Source organism: Cibotium barometz, chromosome 53 (assembly GCF_041138505.1).
Source record: "Cibotium barometz isolate CiBa-2024 chromosome 53, ASM4113850v1, whole genome shotgun sequence".
In the NCBI taxonomy this organism is placed as follows: Eukaryota; Viridiplantae; Streptophyta; class Polypodiopsida; order Cyatheales; family Cibotiaceae; genus Cibotium; species Cibotium barometz.
The window spans coordinates 9,586,630-9,606,856 of record NC_141098.1 but is presented as its reverse complement, the minus strand read 5'-3'; the positions used below and the strand labels follow the sequence as shown (position 1 = coordinate 9,606,856).

General features: G+C 44.9%; 1 protein-coding gene across 10 annotated transcripts in view; it reads right to left on the bottom strand.

The window, feature by feature from the left end:
- LOC147608261 (protein NEOXANTHIN-DEFICIENT 1-like) overlaps positions 1-20,227 on the bottom strand; it is a 128,248-nt gene that overhangs the window by 25,596 nt on the left and 82,425 nt on the right. For 8 of the 10 annotated variants that reach the window (XM_086788868.1, XM_086788869.1, XM_086788876.1 and 5 more), the window contains one exon: positions 10,522-10,644. The exons of the other annotated variants lie outside the window; for them this stretch is intronic. In XM_086788868.1, coding sequence (XP_086644994.1) covers positions 10,522-10,644 — 123 coding nt within the window. The remainder of the gene's footprint in view (positions 1-10,521; positions 10,645-20,227) is intronic. 10 annotated transcript variants of the gene reach the window in all.

Here is a 20,227-nt window from a genome sequence, read left to right as displayed (position 1 = left end):
AGAAGCAGCAGGGGGAAGGTAGACGGGAGGGGGATGAGGCGGAGCTCGCAGGAGCAGATCCGACGGAACATTATCTTTGTTCCGATCTCCCCCTTTCTCCAAGCTGTGGTTGCTAAGAATCAACATGGATTCATTCAGAGGAGATCAATATTGGTCAACGTATATAGTTCTCTCTTTGCTGTGGAGATTGCTCAGATAACCAGGCAAAAATGCATTATACTCCAACTGGATCTTAAGAAGGCCTATGACAAGGTTCGCTGGTCTTTTCTAAGCAAAGTGTTGAATAAGATGGGATTTGTAACTAAAATTGCATCTATTATGTATGTCCTTTGCTAGGGGCTGAATCCAAACTCCTCAATGGTGGAAAAATTTACCATTCAAAGGTCTGTTAGACAAGGATGCCCCCTTGCCCCTCTACTTTTTTCTATGGTAACTCACCCCCTTATCCTAGCCCTGGAAATGGATGTAGAGGATAATCAAAGAAATGAGTAATAGCTGGAGCAGTGCAAACAGTTAATCATTCAATGTTTTGCTAATGTCTCCATCCTCTTCCTTCAACCTGAGGAGAATAACCTCAAGAGAGTACTAGCATATCATCCATTGCTTTCCTGAAGCGTCTAGTCCTGGATGCAACCTTAGCAAATCTAGAATTATAAGTCTAATAGAAAAGAACACTTTTGATTTGAATTGATGAGGTTGCCAAGTGGAGAACAAGGGAATGGCTTCAAGGCTCAAGCACCTTGGCTACCCTATGGGGGTTGAGTTTTCCAACAGGCAGCTTGTAGATTGGGTTATTCAGAAGATAGAGCTCAAAATTAAGAAATGAGACTTCATTCTTCCCTTTCATGCCAGAGTGATTGTCATTAGATTCATTCTGCAAGCCTTATACTCCTTTCTTAGAAATGTTGCTGGCTCAAAATTCTGAAGCCCATAAGAGCCTTTTTGTGGAGGATTGGAGTTCAGAAGAAACCTTCTCATTGGTTATCTTGGAATAGAGTGTGCAACTTGAAGGATTATGGGGGACTGAGTATATTGAATCTAAAAGTACATGCTAGAGCTAGGATTGCTTCCCAAATTGGCAAGTTTGTGGCCATGGAACAACCCTGGACTTATATGATTAAGGATAAAAGTTTCTTATGGGGCCCTCCCCTTGGGCAGCAAAATACTGCATAAGAACATGGGATATGAGAGGTAGATCTAAACTTGAGGATGCCTAGCATCTCTTCTTTGGGTGCCCTCTCTTTGGACTCAACTAAATAGATGGACTCTTGGGACACTTGAGCAGAGAGCTGCTTGAACACGCTGGGTGTTGGGCAAGGACATAATTCCTATAGATGAGTGCAATCAAATCTTTGGTGTCGAATGATATTTCCTTTGAGGGCTCTGATTCTCAGGGAGTTGATCCTAATTTGTTGATTTCAAAATGAAAATAAAATGTATAAACTGTAGCTGAAGTCAATGACTGGTCCTCTAGGAATTTTTGTACCTTGTTGAAGAGGTTTTGCTACTACTATTGCTGCTGCAAATGGAAGATATTGGTTCTCATATGTTGGCTTACTCCTTTTTGTACAGACTCCCCTTCCACTTTAGAGGGAGGAAAATCACTTTGTAGAACAAGCCAAAAGGGGAGGCAGGTGTATTGGTCAAAAATGCTGCTGGCTATCTTCACCTAGGTTGCATGAAACGTTTCTGTTAGGGAAACGTCATAGGACAGCCTGACAAGAAACACAAGGAAACGGCAAACCTACGTGGATGGAAACGCCGAGGGTAGGTTGAGTTTCAAAGCCAATATACAGTGCAAAACATAAATGAAACATTAAAACCGCATTTAAAAGAAAGACTTGCTCCGAGTTTCTCATGAATCAAACATTGAGAGACAAATACATAGGTGACATGTCAATGACATGATACAATTACATAGATTCCACAATTTCATCATCAAGTAGATCCTCAATACATGCTTCTAAAGCATCCTCCTCCAATACATCCCACTGTTGGCATGGCCCTGAGACATAGGAAGCCTCTTTCCTAGATATTAACCCGAGGTTGCTATGCACATACACCAGATCCTCAGCTTTCTTATGACCTAGTCGATTGCGATTAACCGAATGAATAATCCCATGAGTAGACCAATTGCGCTCACAAGCTGAGGCACTCAACACCTGAGACAACACCCGAATGGCCAATCTTTGCAAATGTGGAGCATTTGTGCCATGATTCTCCCACCATGCAATAGGAGACATTGTCTGCATAGTTTTTACACCGTCACCAAAGTCCCCCTTGAATCCAATGTAATTAGACAACTGCTCCTTGTATTTTGACTTCTCAGCAAGATCTTTGCCCACCCTATCCAATGTCTTCCTCCACCCTCTCATCACATCCTTGTCAATATGCGGCTTCTTTGAAAACCATCTTGGATTGAGAAGGAAAGCTGTTGCATGAAGAGGTGAATGCAGCATTTTCCACCTTTCTTGCGCAAGTGCTCGGATCTCCTCATAATGAGAACCCCCCTTTTTCTCTTCTTTCAATAGCTCCCTGATCTTCTCTAGCATCGCATCTGATCAATGCCTTCATACACAACACCCATGCATGGCTCATCTTTGTCGACCATGCGAAGCATGGCCATAACTGGCCACAAAACCTTCACATAATTCTCCACATTAGCCCAAAATGCGTCTGACAAGATCCTGTTTTCAATTACCTTTGCTGGCTCATTACAGGCCTTCCAAGCATCCCACTCATCACTTGTAACAAGATGCTTGAGTGAACTCTTTACCTTCACTAGTCGATGCAGCATAATGAAGTTAGAGGCAAACCGTGTATCCCTTGGACTGATTAGCTTGAGTTTGGACAGCTTACCAAACATGGCTCTTGTGGCATCATGACTTGCAATAAACTGTTGAACCTCCTTGCTGCTTGTGATTGCCTCCTCCATCCAAGTGATAGCGGCCAGATCCTTCAACAACGAATTCAAGCAGTGAGTTGCATAAGGAGTCCAAAAAATATGAGGGAACTCCTCGCCCACCAAGTGTCCTGCAAGCTTGCAATTTGCTGCATTGTCCATGATAATCTACACCACGTTCTCAACACCTACTTCACTGATGATATCCTTCAAAGCCTCTGCAATAAATTGTCCAGTTTTCTGACTCCCGCTAGTGTCAACAGATTTCTTAAATACAACACCCCTTGCACTTGAGACCATAAAATTACAGAGTGGCCTCTTAGCTGTATCTATCCATCCATCAGAGAATATGGAGCAATCATCATGAGGCCAAGTAGACTCAACGATAGAGAGACAGGAACATACCCTTGATCTTTCGTTGTCTAGAAGTGTGGTCCACAGCTTCTCGTAGTTGGGAGGCTTGTATCCTTTGCCAAAAGATGCTATCGCTGACACCATCACATGGAAATACAAGGAGCGAGCCAATGCAAAAGTAAGACCACCGAGCCACCACCACATCTACCTCCTCTCTGGACTGCTCCTTCAACATGCCTTGCAAAGAGGGTTGTGTAACTTGTGGCACCAATGTCTTCTTGGTTGCACCATGCTGAGTCTTTTGCTTCTTGAGAGCACTCTCATGGTCCTCCCGAACCACATTTGCCCAGTCTTCAGAGTAACCTTGCAACAAACCTGAATACCTTCCCTTGTTATGCCAAGCAAACGGGCTCGAGGATAGGAGCTAGCAAACTCGATCTTGCAAAAGCTACAGTTCCATTTCTTGCTTCCCCCTTTACTAAATGCAGCTATAGGAGTGGCATACTTCCAAAGGGGCTCAGGGGTAACTGGTGGTTTGGGCTTGAATGGAATGGGTTCACAAGAGGCACTGCGGAAGTCGATGGTGAGGAAAACATTGTTGGAGTCACCTAAATGCAGGGGCTCTTCTTGTTTGAGGTGGGTTTTTTCGCTCAGACTCAAGAGTCTTGGTGCAAAGCCACTCTGGAACCAGCACAAGCTCAATGCATTTGCAATTTAGGGCTCTTTTTCGAACAGCATCAAGTAATGAAAGAGTTTTTGAGGTCAAGGGGGCACCTGCAAGATGAGAAAAGCACGGTTCTCGGGGCACAATGAAAGCACAAGCACGGGAGAGGTTTGGTTTGGTTTGTTGAATTAATCTTCTCTTCCCACATGAACTTGTAGGAGTGCAGGTGCACACGGGAGAGTGCAGGTGCGCTGGGAAGCAAAAAACGTAGAGAATGTGTGCTGCGAAGCAAAAACCATAGCTGAGTTTTTTTTCCCCCCAAATCTTTGCCATGTGGCCAATTTTTGGCCATTTTTTAAGATGAGGTAGGATTTTTAAAGGGGGGTGGACCTTCGAAAAAAACGCCATTTTCCTCATGTTTCCAAGGTGGGAAACGTGCGCACCAGCCAAGAAATGGGGAAACGGCATTTCACCGCCTCCAACCCACGTTTCTTGTAACCAAGATCTTCACCAAAAGAAGTTTGATAAAGTCTAGGTTGATCTACACTTGGTGGAGTCTGCCTACATGTGAGAGCAAGCTAGGGTTCCATTAAGGTGGGTGAAACCCATGGCTGCCTGAGGGTAGAGACGAGAGAGAGAGAGAGAGAGAGAGAGAGAGAGAGAGAGAGAGAGAAACCAAAAGCTAGAGAGAGAAGCAAACTTTGCACGACTCAAAGCTGATTAGGATTTGATTGATTGATGTATCGAAATGAAGTACAAGGCCTTTGCATATATTAGCCTTTTCAATATGCCAAACCCTTTGTGGCCCTTATTAAATGCAAGCTCATCCACCTATAAGAGGTGGTTCACACGCGAATACTCTAAGGCACACTTACATCCATTAAAGGGGCTGTTCACACACATACAAGCTCCGTTATATCCCAACAATCCCCCCTTCAGAGCAAACGTTGTGAGACCCGAAAGCAAAAGATGTTGCAACCACCTACCCCATCCACCCTACCTCACCATCTGCACCTCCTGTGCCATGGTAGTCAAGGTAAGACCGAGGTAGCAAGGCTAGCACTTAGTCACCCCCCTAGTTCCTAATTGGGATAGAGAGAAAAAAAAAAGCCTTTAATAACTGAAGGCAAACACACATAGACACAATCAGATTTTAAGGGGACTACCCAAGGCAGAGAATCCTTATTTGACACACACATTGATAAAGGCAGCTAGAATGCCCACTCATCGTCTACCTCATCGAGGAAGACTTGGACCATTGCTGCAAATATGTTCTCCTCTTCAGCAAGTTCCTCTTCATCTTCAGCAACAAGATTTGCATCGTGTTTCTCTTGCTCTTTCTCTAGCTTTTTGAAGCAATTGGCCTCCTTATGCCCCATTCTCTTGCAATACCTGCACTAAATCTTCTTGTTGGTCCTCCACTTCTTCTCTCCTATAAAAGCTTTGTCATAGTTCACACTGTTGCTTGCTTGACTTTCCTTGTTTCTTCTATCTTTTTCAAGCAGCAATGCTACCATATCTTCAAATGATGTTGAAGCTATATGCATGACTTTGATGGTTTGCTGAAATCAGGTAACATCTTGCATACTTTTGGTGAGAACTTCCACCTTGTCCTCATCATCAGGCTCACACTTGAGGCTAGTGAGCTATTGAACTAGTGAGTAGAACTTGGCAAGGTGATCACTTAAGTCTTCATTATCTAGCATTTTCAACAGTCACAGGGGATGCCCGTCCGAGGCCTTCAGGACGGGGGAACGCCGTCCCGGCCTCCCTTTCATGCGGGGATGCGTCCCTCTGCAGGGAAGACATCCTATGTTCTGTCCCTCACCAGGGGACGGCCGTCCCCTGTCAAGGGACGCTTTAATTTTGTGGGACAGCTAGCAACTTTGTTTGGAGACGTGAAGAAAAAAACGAGATATTTTCTTTTTGGGAAGGCTTTGTCTCGTTTTATATTTAAAAGCCTGTCATGCGAGCGATCTCTGCTCTCCTCCGTCTCTGCTGTCGTGCGAGCGATCTCTGCTAAGTGCTCTCCTCCATCTCTACTATCACCTTTGCACACTTGCTCTCCTCCGTCTCTGCTCCTTCACTGCTGCTCTACTCCATCTCTGTTGTCGTGCGAGCAATCTCTGCCAAGTGCTCTCCTCCATCTCTGTTGTCACCTATGCACACTTGCAGTCTTGCTCTCCTCCATCTCTACTCTACAGTGTGCAGTGACTGCAGAGCAGCATAGGTTCTTGAGGCTTGAGCCTTGAGTGCGCCACAAGCCCACACCTCCATCTAAGCTGCCCAGGCCCAGTGCCATCAACAGCCAGTCTTTAAAGTTCAATGGCCTCTTCCTCGCGAGCACTAGTAGCCCCTGTTGGGGGCAAGGGTTCAAATTGGTCTTGGTGGGAAGAGGTGAATGCACAGAGACCCGGAAGCGGAGGAGGTTCACGTCAATGGTGCTGCAGGTTATGCCCATATACACGAACAAGTGGGGCAAACAAGGTGAGAGCTCACATTCTCCATGAGTCTGGGCATGAGGTGCAATTTTGCCCAAATGTAAGCCAAGAGAAGAGGATGGAGCTCTTAGAACGGGCTGCAGCACAAGCGTCTCTCTTTACAGCAAGGAGGGTGGCACGTCCTGTGGCAATTGACCCCGCAGCATTTGTCAGGCCGCCACCTGTGTATCGGAGGCATGTAGTAGAGGCTCTAGAGCTTCTGCGTCAGCATCAACTAGCCATACATCATCCACACCACACAGGCGTCCTTTAGCATGCCATCCACAGTTCCTACACGTCGACAAAGTACCCTGGATCAGAAATGGGATCCCAAGAGAAAGGAGGATGTTGATACGGTAGTGGCTCGCTTCTTTTTTCATGATCATATTGCCTTCCATGCTGCCAGATCTAAGTACTTCAAGGTTATGGTGAGGAAGATTGGCGAGTATGGTCCATCTTACACTCCCCCATCCTCAGAGACCTTGCATACCACTCTTCTTGAGAAAGAGAGGCGTGTTGTAGAGCAAGCTGCAGAGAACACAAAGCATATGTGGAAAAAGAATGGAGTGTCTCTCATCGCCGCCGATGGATGGAGTGATACACAAAAGAGGTCTATCCATGGGGTAGTGGCCTATTCTCGAGGAGAGATGTATTGCATCAGGGACTGGGAAGAGTGCTGATGTGCTTGCTTCAGAGTGGACAAAGGCAATAGAGTTTGTTGGTAGTGACCTTGTTGTGGGATTTGTTGTGCATGGCGAGGCTGCCAACAGGGCAGTAGGTGCCATTGTTGAAGGGATGTATCCACATGTGACAGTGTCATTTTGCATGGCACATTGCCTCAATAATTTGCTGAAGGATATAGGGAAGTTGCCTTGGATTGCACCCATCATTGAGAGGGCAAGTCACATGGTCACTTTTGTGTTGAATCATCAACTCTTACTACATGAGTTTAATAAGAAATCAAGCAAGCAGCTCTTGAAGTACTCGGAAACACGGTTTGCGTATAACTTTGATGTTGGGCCAGTTGAGTACATGTAGTGCCGCATTGAGGCAGGTTTTCATTAGTGATGAGTTCACATCTCCGTTAGCCTCTACACTACTGGAGGGCGGAAATGCAAAGATGATGCTGAAGATCTTGAGTTTTGGGAGCATGTGCGTCGCATTGATGCAATGGTGCAGCCCATAATGCATTTGTTGAGGCTTGTGGACGGCATGAAGCCATGCATTGGGAAAGTGTATAAGGCCATGGACATGATGATTGAGCAGTTGAAAGAGCTCATTAATGAGCAAGAGCAATTTGATCATGATGACGAGGATGAGGACGACACTCTCAAGAGCAAGTATGAGATGGTTCAAGATCTTTGTGTCAAAAGATGGAATGCGTATCATTCTCCTTTGCATGCAGCAACATACATTTTGGACCCCGAGTTTCAAGGCAAGGGTCAAGAAAATGATCGAGAGGTGAATAGTGGTTGGCAGATTATCTTAGAGAGATTGGTGCCAGAGCCTAGTGCAAGGCGCAAAATAAGAGACTCACTTGCAGAGTATAGATCTTTTCGTGGCATGTATGGTTGCCCCGATGCACAGGAGGATCAGACTTGGGTTAGGGCAGCTTTGTGGTGGGAGGATTTTGGATCATCAAATGGACCAGAGTTACAGCAGTTGGCTATTCACATTCTCAGCCAGGCTGTGAGCTCCTCTTGTTTGAAGCAGTTGTGGAGCTCCTATAGTCACACTGCATCAAAGAAGAGAAACGCCTTGGCATAGAAAAAGCCTGTGATTTGGTTTTTGTAAGTGCCAACTTGTGTATGTTGGGCAAGGGGGTGATTGCAAAAGCTGATCCTTTTGTAGAGTGGGAGCAGCAACAAGAGAAGGAGAATGAGCACGTTGAGGTCATAGAGACTGCTCATGACAATGAGGCCAGCGTTTCCTTCAGTATGGATTCTGATTGATGATCTTAGATTAGCGCAACGCCGCAGGCTTCAACCTTGGACGTCACATGTGGAGCTCAGCCTTTAGGGCCCACTACCCAAGCTATATTTATGTAGACATGGTTTATTTTCTAGTATCTGCATTCTAGAGACAGTAGACTATGCTTCAGCCGTGAGTCTCGACAGTTGTATTGTGTTTTGTGTACACAGTTACCAATACACTATTTTTGTAACATGAATCATGAATTGTGTCATTTTGTGTGCTTTCTTTCAGAGTACTCAAATGTAATATAAATACTTAACATTTGATGGATATATTGATGCATTATTTTGTGTACCGTCCCACCCCCTGTCCCCGTTCCCTGCCTCCACGCGTTCCCCATCCCCAAACCCTTCCCCATCCCCGTTCCTGTCCCCCGACCCATGTGACTATGATTTTCAAATCATAGAACTTTAACTTAAAGAAAATTCATTACCAAAAAGAGTCTCCAGTTTGTCCCAAATTTGCTTGGCGGTTTGCATGAAGTCTATGTGATGAACGAGAGTGTCTTCCAAACTGAGGCCGATTAGTGCAATAGCTCTCTCGTTGGTTGTCGCCAACAGCTTCTTCTTTTCTGGCTCGTTGGCTCCTAGGTACTCATCATCTCTAGAGATTATGCTCCAGACACCCTCCCTCATCAAGAGAAGCTGCATCTTGGTCTTCCAAGTAAGAAACCCAGCGCCGGAGAACCAAAGATGACGATGTTGAGTTGCTGATGGTGATGCCCTGAAGAAGCGTGGCTCGCAAAAACTGTCAGCGGTGTAGAAGTAGCATTAGCAATAGCTGCAGGAGAGGGGCACGCAACGAGAGGCGGGGCTACCTACGCGTTTCATTGCCCTGATAAGGTTTAATAAACCTTATTAAATCCACATTAGCACGTTCAGCCGGTGAATGCGTAGCACTTGCAGTTTTGAGTCGGAGTTGGAGGCAATCGTAAGGTCGGCGTGCAGGTTTGGCAGCACACAAGGCAACGGGCATTAGGAGCAGAGGTTCACGACTGTAGATGTAGAAGCGGTGGAGGAGCAGTGGGCTGTGGCGATCAACTCTAGGCATGGCAATTAACGGAAGAGATTTTTTTTTTTTTACCATAATGCTGAGGAGAAGCGGGTATGGGAAAAAGATAAAGGCGTGAAGCAGACTGTTAAAAGCTCTTATGCCAAGTGTGAAAGCAAGCTAGGGTTCCATTAAGGTGGGTGAAACTCCATGGCTGCCTAAGTGTAGAGACGAGAGAGAGAGAGAGAGAGAGAGAGAGAAACCAAAAGCTAGAAAGAGAAGCAAACTTTGCACGACTCAAAGCTGATTAGGATTTGATTGATTGATATATCGAAACGACATACAAGGCCTTTGCATATATAGCCCTTTCAATATGCCAAACCCTTTGACCCTTATTAAATGCGAGCTCATCCACCTATAAGAGGTGGTTCACACGCAAATAATCTAATGCACACTTACAGCCATTGAAGGAGCTGTTCACACACATACAGGCTCCGATATATCCCAACACTGCAGAGGGTTGGGGCTGGACTACTCTTGGAGTTATTGAGCATAGGGCTTCTGGCATTGTGACTGTTTGCTCTCAAATTTTTGATTGTACATGTCCACACTTATATGGTGCGCAGTGGTCTCTAGCTTTAGCCTTTTGTAGTGAAGTATGCGGGGCTGTTGTAATGCTCCCCCTAGAGATGTTTGTATATAAAAACTTCCTCTATCAGCAATTATTTAACTAAAACACTTACCATTTCCAAAAAAAAAGGTACATATAATGCATGCAGGCTGCATAAGCAAGCATATGGGATGCATGGATGAGGCATAAGAAAGCATATGAGATTAATGGATAAGGCATAGGGGCAACCTAATAAGGTATGAACTTCAAAATTTTTACATAGAAGCTTTTGCATTTTGAACGATGCTGCACGGAACATCTCGTACAGTACACATGCAGTATACAAAGTACCGTACAGATCACGAGGTTGAGTACAAGTACAAGATGCAACTATGCTTGGGTGGAAGCCCACTGACACAACACACACCTTTAACCGTTGCTTATACACAGATCAATCATGCATGCAAATCACTTGCATGTTTCGCACACATAAATTTTGAACGCACTTTCATATCCATTGCGAAAGATCAAAAGAAATGAAAAGCACCTTCCACTAAAAAGCCATGGTGGCCCAGCACTATAACCTGAAGAATCTTGAAGCTGAACGTGTTTACTTTTCATTGCAAGCCAACCACCAAGATTGACGTGCTCTTTTACTATAGTAAGGTACCTGAAACAAAAGAAAAAATTCAAGTAAGTCAAGCTAGCATAGAAAGAATAGACGTACTCCATGCACAATCTCAGAATCCATGTCTCACTTTTCATCATTGGGTACCAACCTGGTCTAGTTTGAAAAGCTATACAGATACAAGTGTATCATGACTCATTGAAGGATTCTTAATGATACTAGATAAGTGAGTGTCCATTCATGTGTAGACTGAATTAACTGAGCGTCCTTCGAGACTCTTCCTTTCTCATTTCATAGCTAAAAAGGAATATTGTGACCGAAATAAAATCCTTCCATGTGAAGTGCCTGTCTCTACTTGGTTGGATGGCATGTCCCTTTGGGATGGGCTTTACACGACACAGCCAAGTTGACAGCAGGTCATTTAAACTTTTCTGGCCATGCCCAAACTGTCCCACTCTGAAACCTCACACAATTGCGCAAACACCACAACTATGTGAATAGGACTAATTAAACCTCTTCCCTCTCCCGAAAAGCCTTTTGAAGGGTCTGTTACAGCTTCCAACTCTTTCACTGTCTGAATGTGAAGCCTAGCCACTACATGTGTCAGACAAGATGTTTTCCAGGTGCATATGAGAGCCTGGGTGCCCACAACTTCCAGAACCTTTCACTATATGCATGTGAACCCTAAATGTCAGATGTTACCCATGAATTCCATGAGAAACTTTACCACGAGGGCCTCTTGGCAGAGCACATCTCCCATGCGGGGCCCATGCACTTGCTTTTTTTAACAAAAAGCCGTGTACCTCTGTATTGAGACCATCCGCCCATGTTCCAGCCCATTTTAGTCTTGCAGTCTGCCCCTTAAGCGCACACGTTGTGGGGCGGAAAAGTAGAACACCGGATATGCCTCTATACTCACTCTACCCACACACTCTTTGACTCACACACATACAAGGGGCACCATATACAGCTCACAGAATACCAACACAAGCAAAACCAGCCCCCAAATTGGCAAGAGGAGGGGTGGCTCAAAGACAGGATAGCTTGAGCAATGGGTTTGCGACACTTGAAGACTCACACCACACACACCACACACATCAGCATGTGAGGAAGAGAACACCTTGAATCCATTAGCAAATCACTAATAGCAAACTCAATTAGGAGGAAGGAATCATGAACAGAAAGCTTTACACACAAGAAGGGCTACTGATTTCAATTGAAGATGCTACACACACTAGGAAAGGGCACCCTCAAACTGCAGCAAATTGGAGCATTTCTGGACTAAATGGACTGCACCAATGCGTTCGGAACGGCCCAAAACCCCCAACTACACTATCTATGCGCTCAAATCCGACCTCGGATGAGCGAATTAGAAGCAAATTACACTCCAAAATCACACCATTTTGGGTAGCGACTTCTGCACACCTACAAAGAACAGCAACTCTCCCCTCTTTTGCTGCAGCATTCACACTCTTTTAAGTGTCCCAAACTCCCCTTTTCATCCTTGGGCACCCTGGGCTTTTCGTTTGCCTCATTTTTGCCCCTGAAAGTGCTCGAAACGCCCTTTTTGTCATCTGCTGCGTCACCGATTCTTGCCAGATCTCCTATACATTGGACACTTGCCCATCGTAATCCACTTTTTTCATATAATGGCCATTATACGCATGCACACACATCAAGGTGACAACCCGTGGACCACACAAGAACCTTCGTTTCCCATGAATTGCCAAAAATTGGCACTGTAGCTGACCTCATCTGACAGGTCCCTGTCCAGCCTTCTCCAAATAATGCTCCGCGTGCTCATATCACATGTCAGCATCCTTGTCCACAACTGACGGTGCCGAAATCTTCTTTGTGAAGCTAACCCTCATTTCATGCTCCATTTATTGAAAAAACAAGGTAAAACCATCAAAGGGATAAAAACTGTACATATTGCATAGTCCTGCTAGATCTGTACACATGTGGGCCCCACAACCTTTCATCGGAGATGGACATCCCTTATTTGTAAATGCCATGCATGAGTATGTACACATGCCAAGAAAAACATTACAAAAAAATGCCTAACATAGTTTGGCCACCCCCTAGCCTGCTAGATCATTCATGATCAGCCCAGCAAGAAATAGAGATGCGAGACTTCCAGCATCCAATGTTGCAATATTCTTGAAAGTCACTGTCTCCACTCCTTCAATCTCTTCATCCTTCTCCACCATCATCAGTCGTGCATGATATAACTTAAGACGCAACCCATTCACCTTTGATGCATGTGGGGTCCCATCAAGGTCAGCCAATTGATATGTGCCATTTGCAAAGCAATCCACCACTCTGAAGGGACCTTCCCACTTCACTTGGAACTTCTTTTGGAAAGTTTTATCCAACATGCTATTATAGCGTAGCACTAAATCACCCTGCTCAATACCCTTTTTTTTTATCTTCTCATTTATCTTCGCTAATGCCCTATCTTGCATCTTCTCATAATGTTCTAAGGCACTCATCCTGTCCAGCTGAACCTCTTGCAAATGTAAGAGTCTCTCTTTGAACGCATCACTGGAATGCCCCAGTAACTTTTCTAACATCTTTACTGGGCAACTCTACCTCCACAGGCAACAAAGTTTCTTTGCCATACACTAAGTGAAAAGGCGTAAAACCTGTGCTTGTCTTCACTGATGTGCGATAAGCCCATAAAGCACTAGACAGCTCCAGATCCCAATTCTTGCCCTGATGCTCTGTCACCTTTGCAAGAATCTGTACAAGTTCACCATTGAATCTTTCATTCAAACCATTGCACTGCGGGTAATAAGGAGTAGTAAAATTATGCTTAATCCGCATTTTGGCACACAAGTGTTCTAGCAAGTCAGCTCTAAAAGCAGGCCCCTGATCAGAAAGAAGCTCCAAAGGCACCCCAAATTTGCAGCAGATGTCTTCATAAACAAATTTTGCAACATCTTTTGCAGTGATTTGCTTCACTGCTCTAGCCTTTGCCCACCTAGAAAGATAATCCACTGCTGTCAAAATATAACTCTTCCCTCTGCAAGTAATGGCTAGCGGTCCCACTGCATCAATTCCCCACTTCTCAAAAATGTCAAAGGCCAAAATTGTCTTGCGCAACTCTGGCTTCAGAACTCGTTTCCCATATGCCTGGCACCTCTCGCATGAGCTACACCAGTGATGTACATCTTTTTGTATACTTGGCCATATGTAACCTTCCTGTAAAATTTTGTGCAATGTAATTTTCAATGCAAAGTGGCCACCGCATGCTCCTTCATGATTCTCCTCGAGCACTCGGTACAGCTCTTCCTTCCACAACACACGCCTTAACACCAAATCAGCCCCTTGCATGTATAAGGTGTCACCAATGAGTTTGTACTTGGAAGCCCTGCATACAAAACCATACTTCTTTGCCTTCTCAATACTCTTGGGAATGACTCCTGTCAACAAAAACTCCTCCTCTAGTATCAAACATTCACGACCCCGATAAAGTGGCAGATCGGCCTTTAACACACATAACTCGCCAATCATTCCCTGGACTGCTTCATGTGCTTCTACATTAAGAGAACGCTCCACATGCCGAATGCTCCATGCTTCAAACTTCTTCAACAAGCTCTTAATCTTGAAACACATGTCCCTTAATGCAGGGTTTTTGCTCTTCCATACTCCCAGTACTTGCTTTACCACCAGTAGAGCATCACCTCTTATGCATAGTCTCCTTACACCATGCTTAATGCAAATATGTAGCCCTGCCTCCAATGTAGAATACTCCGCTTCATTATTAGTATGAGCATCAACTTTGAAACCTTGCTTGCAAACTAGCTTGCCCTGTGGGTCATACAACACTATGCCACCAGAGGCTGCATCATGACTTTTCCTATATGAACCATCAAAGAATAAAACATGTGCATTGCTGATCTCTCTCACATCTTCCGCTACTTTCTTGACAGCATCTTCTTTGATTAGTTGAGGACTCTCCTTATATGTCAGCAAATCTACGAGTGTTGCCCTTGTACTTTCTTCCACCAAGAATGAAAATTCAAACTCCTGCAGCTCTATCACCCACTTCTTCACTGCATTTGACATGTTCACCCCATTAACAAGCTGAGGTAAGAAAGCATAGCTTGTCAAGAAAACAAATGGTCACGGCAAAAGATAATGGCGAAAACGTCGACATGCGAAAACAACACTGACCATTACCAATTCCACTTCTGACAAGGCTCTTTCAGCCACTGTTTTCACTCTACTAGCACAATACACCGGTCTCATGAATTGACTTTCCTTCCCTTTTTGTAGTAACATAGCCCCAATAGCATCTTCTCCCACTGATGGATTCACATAAAAGACTTGCTCCCAATCAGGAGCTTGCATGGCCGGCATTGTCCCTAAAACCTCTTTGACATTCTGAAATACTTCTTCACACTTGTCATCCCACTGCAAAGGATCATACTTTACCACCTGTTGTAAGGGATATAAAAGCTGCGAGGACAAGGGAATAAATCTTGCCATGTACTTCACCTTCTGAATAAAAGTTGCCAATTGCTTTGTAGTATTTGGTGAAGGAAGAAGAACGATTGACTTAACCTTGTCTGGATCTGCCTCTATGCCATTCTCTGAGACTATGTGACCCAATAACTTCACTCTTGGTTGCGCCAAGTGACACTTCTCAGGGTTGAGTTGCCCTCCACATAACGAGCCAAAACTATCTGTAATTTCTCACAGTGTTCAGCCCTGCTACTATAGATGCAGAAATCATCAATAAAATCCTTCACAAAACTGCCAATGAATGGAGACAAAACCCAGTTTGCTCTCTTTTGAAAGTGGGCTGGTCCATTAGTGAGCCCATATGGCAAAACCTTATAACAAAAACAGCCCCATGGTGTAATAAAGGTGGTCTTCTTCTGATCTTCTGGAGCGATCTTCAGTTGAAAATAGCCTGAGAATCCGTCAAACACTATAACGCTCATGACCAGCCAAAGAATCCAACATCAATGAAAGGAAGAGGATACGGGTCCTTTTTGGTGGCTGCATTTAACGGCTTGAAATCAACACAAACTCTCCATCTCCCATCCTTCTTTGGCGTGACCACCACTGGGCTTACCCATTCTGCAGTCTCCACTGGATAAATGAAACCAGCATTTAACAGTTTGTCCACCTCTTCACGTAAGGCTTGCATCTGCTCTACACCCATTCTTCGTAGCCTTTGCCTAATTGGTTTTGCCCCATTCTTCAGCTCTATGCATAAACTCTCTCCCTTGAACCCCCTAATTTCTTCATAAGAGGTGATAAAAAGATTTGGGAAACTAGACAACATCTCCAAATACCTATCCTTTTCCATGGCTGAGAGATCTGGACTTAGCGTCTTCATAACAAGCTCTTGCTTTTTTGCCATATCCATTTTTGATTGCATCAATTCGTCAATCACTTCATATGACCCTGCTGCTGCAGGTTCTTCTTCTTCTTTATTCACCAATGCCATCACCTCATTTTCCTTATGCTCTCCATCCACAAGAAGAAAAGCCACTTCCATATCCTCTTCACAAGTGGTCGTGCTGTCACTATCAACATCTGACGTGGTGGATGATTCTTCATCACTTGACTCATCTTCATCTTCAAAATCTTCATTCATAGGCTTCCTGCCATCCATATTAAACGATTTTTTTACACCTGCCTTGCCATAGAGAGATATTGTGCCACTTCTCCAGTCCTGCACTGCCCTTACTGCTCGTAGCCATGGCCTTCCAAGAATGATGGGATAGGCTCCCAACCCTACTGGCATAACATGAAAGTCTACCACTGTTTTAACATGATAAGCCTCAATTTCTAGATCCTTGACCACTCCTATGCATTTGACTTTTTGGTAATTAGCCATCCGTATGCGGAACCCTGACACTCCCGCAACTTTGAGTCCCATTCTCTCTACACATGTCTGTGTAATCACACAAATCTGAGCTCCACCATCTACATAACCTTCTCCAAGGTTCTTTCGCTTGTGCCAGACTTCCACCACTGGACATATGTCCGCCAATTCATCAATTGAGAAAACCTTTACTGAGCCATTTTCACGCTCCCTCTCTGCTGGACTAACCAACTTCTTCCATTGGCGCTTCAGCTTAGGCACCATTTCCACCAACTGCCCAAACGTCACATCCGCCTTTCTACCTGAAAGGTCTACTTTGAGGCTGTAACTTGATTGCCCATTCCCTAGTGGAAAGTCTGACACATGAAACCTCCTGCGTGCTCTTCTCTTTCGTTTTGCCTTGACATCTTCACCTTCATAAGCCTTTCCCTTCTTTTTACTTGGACCTGTAACACCTCTTCCCTCTTTCTCTTCTGTAGTCCTCTTCCCAATAGGCATCACCAAGGTATCTTCGGGCATTGCTGCTTTCTCTAAAGAGACCACACTTATAACCTTTGTCTTCCCTTTTTGTGATGCAGTCAAACCACTAGGACCTCCTTCACCTTTTACTTCAATGCCAAAATCATTTGATCTGTTTGGGAGGTGTGCGGGCAATGGATACATGTCTCCCCCCATTCTTGGTGGCTTATCACATTGAAGGCTAATGTGACCCAACTCCCCACAGTTGTAACATGTAGGCGTCCACCTCCACTTTCTACCTTCACCTTGGCCATTTCCATTTTTGGGCTGTCCACCTTCACCACTATTCTGCCTTGCACGAGGGCGACTATTCCCCTGATTATTTAGAAGGTTAAGGCTGAGATTTTTCATTAAGTCAACTACTTGTCTCATTTCCTGTCTCAACCCATCCTCTTGCACAAGAGCAATGGGAACCACTGGCACTATTGGAGAAACAACTGGAGCTACCGTATGCATATGATGATGACCCTCTTCTGGAACCCGCCTCTGTACAACCTCAACTGGTTTAAATTCTGGCCTCCTAGGCAATGGCTCCTCTCCCAATTGGCTCATCCTCTTTAACTTCCACTCCTTGTTTCTAGCTACCTCCAAGCTATCCTCAAATGTCCTCGGTTTCTTCAATTCCACCCGCCAACGTAAACCCTCTCTAAGACCGGCCAAAAACCTGTCTTTCTTCATCATATCTGGGGGGGGGGGGGGGGGGGGGGGGGGGGGCACCTGTGGATGTAATGCCCTGCACAAACTCTCCCACAAGGCTGAAAACTTCTTAATGTACTCCTCCACTGGTTCATCTTCCTTTTGCGCCAAACCCTGCACCTCATGCCAAACCTTGTCAGGGTCTTCCTCTTTCACAAACTCTACTAGCAAAGCTTGCTTGAGGGCCTGCAACTCCAACGCAACTAGGGGGTCACTAGCTCGCAATTGCTCTTTATACCCTTTAAGCCATGCCCTTGCTTCACCTTTTAAGCAAATCTGCAAAAGCCTCAAGATCTGAGGGGGTTCCTGTATATGGTTGCTTATGCAAGCAACCTTCATCCTCTCCATAAAATCCTTTACATTCTCATCCTTTCTCCCATGGAACTCTGGGTATGCAAACGCCATGGCCACTTGCTCTCAAGACCACCTGAAAACACTTTCTAATGCAAACTCCAGAGAGAAAACTCTGCCAAGATAACACCAGCCACTTCAATCCCTAGAAGAGAATAAAGATATGCACATCGAAGGATGTCTCGTAATAGATAATGGGAATGATGACTGGCAAGGGAGATTCCAGTATATCCCTCAACCTCTCTGGGCCGAACATGTACACAATACGCTGATGATAAAATATCTTCCTGTCCACATGCACATTCACACTGATCCTCTGTGTAGCATGAAAGGGCAAGAATGGCGGTCTTTGCTGGTTATTCATAAATGCCTAGAAACCTGCTGATTTTTGCCAAAATTTTGGTAGCATAACGGCTGTACAGTGCATAAAAGTCCAAACAACCAGCCAACCAAACGAGACCAAGGATTTATGGAAAACTTTGGGAAAAATTCGGCGGAGTCTCTCGTGTAAACCGGCTCTGGAAAACCAAAAAACTATCTCAAAAACTGAGTTTTCTGATCAACTGTGCATATACCAAAACAATGCCTCAACGGCGTCAACAAGCACGTGATGCAATCCACTGACTAACCACAGTCAAATACATCTAATGTCGATGCGGAATAGAGGTGCTCGAGGGATATGCTCCAGCAACCTAATCCACCAATGTGTTCCTACGCCACGCTAAGAACACACTGGCTTCACAAAACCTCACACAGGGCCCTCACAAAGGCTATGCAAACTACCCAAATACATAAAAATGACCACAGTCTAATACATCCACAATAACCAGGTAGATCTGACAACCGCAGCGGCGGTATGTCCGTAGGCATGATTCACAACCCACGAACCCACAATCACAATACATGTGAATCTGCTTACTGCATGCCGCTGAGTGCAGCCGCCGAATGGCTACACTCACCCTGCAATGAATGCGGGGCCGGAGCCGTGTACGTGTAACCTGTAACCGTCGAATCTGAAGGTACTCGAAGAAGCTCCTCAGTGGGGGCACCAAAAAAGATGTGAGGCGGAAAAGTAGAACACCGGATATGCCTCTATACTCACTCTACCCACACACTCTTTGACTCACACACATACAAGGGGCACCATATACAGCTCACAGAATACCAACACAAGCAAAACCAACCCCCAAATTGGCAAGAGGAGGGGTGGCTCAAAGACAGGATAGCTTGAGCAATGGGTTTGCGACACTTGAAGACTCACACCACACACCACACACATCAGCATGTGAGGAAGAGAACACCTTGAATTCATTAGCAAATCACTAATAGCAAACTCAATTAAGAGGAAGGAATCATGAACAGAAAGCTTTACACACAAGAAGGGCTACTGATTTCAATTGAAGATGCTACACACACTAGGAAAGGGCACCCTCAAACTGCAGCAAATTGGAGCATTTCTGGACTAAATGGACTGCACCAATGCGTCCGGAACGGCCAAAAACCCCCAACTACACTATCTATGCGCTCAAATCCGACCTCGGATGAGCGAATTAGAAGCAAATTACACTCCAAAATCACACCATTTTGGGTAGCGACTTCTGCACACCTACAAAGAACAGCAACTCTCCCCACTTTTGGTGCAGCATTCACACTCTTTTAAGTGTCCCAAACTCCCCTTTTCATCCTTGGGCACCCTCGGCTTTTCGTTTGCCTCATTTTAGTCCCCGAAAGTGCTCGAAACGCCCTTTTTGTCATCTGCTGCGTCACCGATTCTTGCCAGATCTCCTATACATTGGACACTTGCCCATCGTAATCCACTTTTTTCATATAATGGCCATGCATACGCATGCACACACATCAAGGTGACAACCCGTGGACCACACAAGAACCTTCGTTTCGCCAAAAACTGGCACTGTAGTAGCTGACCTCATCTGATAGGTCCCTGTCCAGCCTTCTCCAAATAATGCTCCACGTGCTCATATCACATGTCAGCATCCTTGTCCACAACTAACGGTGCTGAAATCTTCTTTGTGAAAGCTAACCCTCATTTCATGCTTCATTTATTGAAAAAACAAGGTAAAACCATCAAAGGGATAAAAACTGTACATATTGCATAGTCCTGCTAGATCTGTACACATGTGGGCCCCACAACCCTTCAAGTCATCGGAGATGGACATCCCTTATTTGTAAATGCCATGCATGAGTATGTACACA